The sequence below is a fragment of the Oncorhynchus mykiss genome, unplaced genomic scaffold (assembly GCF_013265735.2).
Source record: "Oncorhynchus mykiss isolate Arlee unplaced genomic scaffold, USDA_OmykA_1.1 un_scaffold_85, whole genome shotgun sequence".
Classification (NCBI taxonomy): domain Eukaryota; kingdom Metazoa; phylum Chordata; class Actinopteri; order Salmoniformes; family Salmonidae; genus Oncorhynchus; species Oncorhynchus mykiss.
In genome coordinates, this window is record NW_023493658.1 from 1,824,269 (window position 1) to 1,829,979 (window position 5,711).

The window sequence follows — 5,711 nt, forward strand, 5'->3', positions numbered from 1 at the left end:
TATATATACTGATTACTAACACTACAGACTATAGATATATATACTGATTACTAACACTACAGATTATATATATATATACTGATTACTAACACTATAGACTATAGATATATATATATACTGATTACTAACACTACAGACTATAGATATATATATATATATACTGATTACTAACACTACAGACTATAGATATATATACTGATTACTAACACTACAGATTATATATATATATACTGATTACTAACACTATAGACTATAGATATATATACTGATTACTAACACTACAGACTATAGATATATATACTGATTACTAACACTATAGACTATAGATATATATACTGATTACTAACACTACAGACTATAGATATATATACTGATTACTAACACTACAGACTATAGATATATATACTGATTACTAACACTACAGACTATAGATATATATACTGATTACTAACACTACAGACTATATATATATATACTGATTACTAACACTATAGACTATAGATATATATACTGATTACTAACACTACAGACTATAGATATATATACTGATTACTAACACTACAGACTATATATATATATATATACTGATTATTAACCACTAAATGAACATTGTAAATTGACTGACATTATTCACACTCCAGACTCTCTATTTATAACAGGTTGGTACAGTTGGTTTGTCAACAAACAGAGATCAACATTTGATGTGAAAAGTGTTCTTGTGAGAGTTCAGGCAGATTGTCAGTCACATTGTACTGCTGTTTCATGGTCGTCCCCGGTGACTGTAGCCAGTACTTTTTGGCTGAATTGGCCTTTATTTGACCTTTCCAGTGGGATAGCGGGAAATTATGTCATGGAACAGGAAGTGATGTGGTTGTCTGTTCTTCTTCTGTGGTCGTTTGTGTAGCTCCAGCAGCAGCAGCATCTCCCCAGACAGATGGTCCAGGGTCAGAGAAACCCCTACCCACAGGTCAACCAGTATCAAGGTAATATGTTATATACCCCCCCCCCCTACCCACAGGTCAACCAGTATCAAGGTAATATATTATATACCACCCCCCCCCCCACCCACAGGTCAACCAGTATCAAGGTAATATATTATATACCCCCCCCCCCACCCACAGGTCAACCAGTATCAAGGTAATATATTATATACCCCCCTACCCACAGGTCAACCAGTATCAAGGTAATATATTATATACCCCCCCCCCCCTACCCACAGGTCAACCAGTATCAAGGTAATATATTATATACCCCCCCCCCCCTACCCACAGGTCAACCAGTATCAAGGTAATATATTATATACCCCCCCCCCCCCTACCCACAGGTCAACCAGTATCAAGGTAATATATTATATACCCCCCCCCCCCCCTACCCACAGGTCAACCAGTATCAAGGTAATATATTATATACCCCCCCCTACCCACAGGTCAACCAGTATCAAGGTAATATATTATACCCCCCCCCCCTACCCACAGGTCAACCAGTATCAAGGTAATATATTATATACCCCCCCCCCTACCCACAGGTCAACCAGTATCAAGGTAATATATTATATACCCCCCCCCCTACCCACAGGTCAACCAGTATCAAGGTAATATATTATATACCCCCCCCCCCCCCCTACCCACAGGTCAACCAGTATCAAGGTAATATATTATATACCCCCCCCCCTACCCACAGGTCAACCAGTATCAAGGTAATATATTATATACCCCCCCCCCTACCCACAGGTCAACCAGTATCAAGGTAATATATTATATACCCCCCCCCCCCCCTACCCACAGGTCAACCAGTATCAAGGTAATATATTATATACCCCCCCCTACCCACAGGTCAACCAGTATCAAGGTAATATATTATATACCCCCCCCTACCCACAGGTCAACCAGTATCAAGGTAATATATTATATACCCCCCCCCCCCCTACCCACAGGTCAACCAGTATCAAGGTAATATATTATATACCCCCCCCCCCTACCCACAGGTCAACCAGTATCAAGGTAATATATTATATACCCCCCCCCCCCTACCCACAGGTCAACCAGTATCAAGGTAATATATTATATACCCCCCCCTACCCACAGGTCAACCAGTATCAAGGTAATATATTATATACCCCCCCCCCCTACCCACAGGTCAACCAGTATCAAGGTAATATATTATATACCCCCCCCTACCCACAGGTCAACCAGTATCAAGGTAATATATTATATACCCCCCCCCCCCCCCTACCCACAGGTCAACCAGTATCAAGGTAATATATTATATACCCCACCCCCCTACCCACAGGTCAACCAGTATCAAGGTAATATATTATATACCCCCCCCCCCCTACCCACAGGTCAACCAGTATCAAGGTAATATATTATATACCCCCCCCCCCTACCCACAGGTCAACCAGTATCAAGGTAATATATTATATACCCCCCCCCCTACCCACAGGTCAACCAGTATCAAGGTAATATATTATATACCCCCCCCCCTACCCACAGGTCAACCAGTATCAAGGTAATATATTATATACCCCCCCCCCTACCCACAGGTCAACCAGTATCAAGGTAATATATTATATACCCCCCCCCCTACCCACAGGTCAACCAGTATCAAGGTAATATATTATATACCCCCCCCCCTACCCACAGGTCAACCAGTATCAAGGTAATATATTATATACCCCCCCCCCCCCTACCCACAGGTCAACCAGTATCAAGGTAATATATTATATACCCCACCCCCCCCCCCTACCCACAGGTCAACCAGTATCAAGGTAATATATTATATACCCCCCCCCCCCCCCACCCACAGGTCAACCATTATCAAGGTAATATATTATATACCCCCCCCCCTACCCACAGGTCAACCGGTATCAAGGTAATATATTATATACCCCCCCCCCCCTACCCACAGGTCAACCAGTATCAAGGTAATATATTATATACCCCCCCCCCCTACCCACAGGTCAACCAGTATCAAGGTAATATATTATATACCCCCCCACCCCCCCCACCCACAGGTCAACCAGTATCAAGGTAATATATTATATACCCCCCCCCCCCTACCCACAGGTCAACCAGTATCAAGGTAATATATTATATACCCCCCCCCCCTACCCACAGGTCAACCAGTATCAAGGTAATATATTATATACCCCCCCCCCTACCCACAGGTCAACCAGTATCAAGGTAATATATTATATACCCCCCCCCCTACCCACAGGTCAACCAGTATCAAGGTAATATATTATATACCACCCCCCCCCCTACCCACAGGTCAACCAGTATCAAGGTAATATATTATATACCCCCCCCTACCCACAGGTCAACCAGTATCAAGGTAATATATTATATACCCCCCCCTACCCACAGGTCAACCAGTATCAAGGTAATACATTATATACCCCCCCCCCCTACCCACAGGTCAACCAGTATCAAGGTAATATATTATATACCCCCCCCCCCCCCTACCCACAGGTCAACCAGTATCAAGGTAATATATTATATACCCCCCCCCCCCCCACCCACAGGTCAACCAGTATCAAGGTAATATATTATATACCCCCCCCCCCCCCTACCCACAGGTCAACCAGTATCAAGGTAATATATTATATACCCCCCCCCCCCCCCTACCCACAGGTCAACCAGTATCAAGGTAATATATTATATACCCCCCCCCCCCACCCACAGGTCAACCAGTATCAAGGTAATATATTATATACCCCCCCCCCCCCCACCCACAGGTCAACCAGTATCTAGGTAATATATTATATCCCCCCCCCCACCTACAGGTCAACCAGTATCAAGGTAATATATTATATACCCCCCCCCCCTACCCACAGGTCAACCAGTATCAAGGTAATATATTATATACCCCCCCCCCCTACCCACAGGTCTACCAGTATCAAGGTAATATATTATATCCCCCCCCCCACCTACAGGTCAACCAGTATCAAGGTAATATATTATATACCCCCCCCCCCTACCCACAGGTCAACCAGTATCAAGGTAATATATTATATACCCCCCCCCCCTACCCACAGGTCAACCAGTATCAAGGTAATATATTATATACCCCCCCCTACCCACAGGTCAACCAGTATCAAGGTAATATATTATATACCCCCCCCCTACCCACAGGTCAACCAGTATCAAGGTAATATATTATATACCCCCCCCCCACCCACAGGTCAACCAGTATCAAGGTAATATATTATATACCCCCCCTACCCACAGGTCAACCAGTATCAAGGTAATATATTATATACCCCCCCCCCCTACCCACAGGTCTACCAGTATCAAGGTAATATATTATATACCCCCCCCCCCCCCCTACCCACAGGTCAACCAGTATCAAGGTAATATATTATATACCCCCCCCCCCCCCGCCTACCCACAGGTCAACCAGTATCAAGGTAATATATTATATACCCCCCCCTACCCACAGGTCAACCAGTATCAAGGTAATATATTATATACCCCCCCCCCCCCCCCACAGGTCAACCAGTATCAAGGTAATATATTATATACCCCCCCCCCCCCCCCTACCCACAGGTCAACCAGTATCAAGGTAATATATTATATACCCCCACCCCCCCCCCTACCCACAGGTCAACCAGTATCAAGGTAATATATTATATACCCCCACCCCCCCCTACCCACAGGTCAACCAGTATCAAGGTAATATATTATATACCCCCACCCCCTACCCACAGGTCAACCAGTATCAAGGTAATATATTATATACCCCCACCCCCTACCCACAGGTCAACCAGTATCAAGGTAATATATTATATACCCCCCCCCTACCCACAGGTCAACCAGTATCAAGGTAATATATTATATACCCCCCCCTACCCACAGGTCAACCAGTATCAAGGTAATATATTATATACCCCCCCCCCCTACCCACAGGTCAACCAGTATCAAGGTAATATATTATATACCCCCCCCCCCCCTACCCACAGGTCTACCAGTATCAAGGTAATATATTATATACCCCCCCCCCCTACCCACAGGTCAACCAGTATCAAGGTAATATATTATATACCCCCCCCTACCCACAGGTCAACCAGTATCAAGGTAATATATTATATACCCCCCCCCCCCTACCCACAGGTCAACCAGTATCAAGGTAATATATTATATACCCCCCCCCCCTACCCACAGGTCAACCAGTATCAAGGTAATATATTATATACCCCCCCCCCCCTACCCACAGGTCAACCAGTATCAAGGTAATATATTATATACCCCCCCCCCCCCCCTACCCACAGGTCAACCAGTATCAAGGTAATATATTATATGCCCCCCCCCCCTACCCACAGGTCAACCAGTATCAAGGTAATATATTATATACCCCCCCCCCCCCCCCCCCCCCACCCACAGGTCAACCAGTATCAAGGTAATATATTATATACCCCCCCCCCCTACCCACAGGTCTACCAGTATCAAGGTAATATATTATACCCCCCCCCCCCCCTACCCACAGGTCAACCAGTATCAAGGTAATATATTATATGCCCCCCCCCTACCCACAGGTCAACCAGTATCAAGGTAATATATTATATACCCCCCCCCCTACCCACAGGTCAACCAGTATCAAGGTAATATATTATATACCCCCCCCCCCCCTACCCACAGGTCTACCAGTATCAGGTATATATTATATACCCCCCCCCCCTACCCACAGGTCAACCAGTATCAAGGTAATATATT

At 44.8% G+C, this 5,711-nt stretch overlaps 1 protein-coding gene across 1 annotated transcript in view; it reads left to right on the forward strand.

The window, feature by feature from the left end:
- LOC110517176 (mastermind-like protein 3) overlaps positions 1-5,711 on the forward strand; it is a 307,782-nt gene that overhangs the window by 284,967 nt on the left and 17,104 nt on the right. Inside the window, exon 5 of the mRNA XM_036971891.1 lies at positions 905-983. Coding sequence (XP_036827786.1) covers positions 905-983 — 79 coding nt within the window. The remainder of the gene's footprint in view (positions 1-904; positions 984-5,711) is intronic.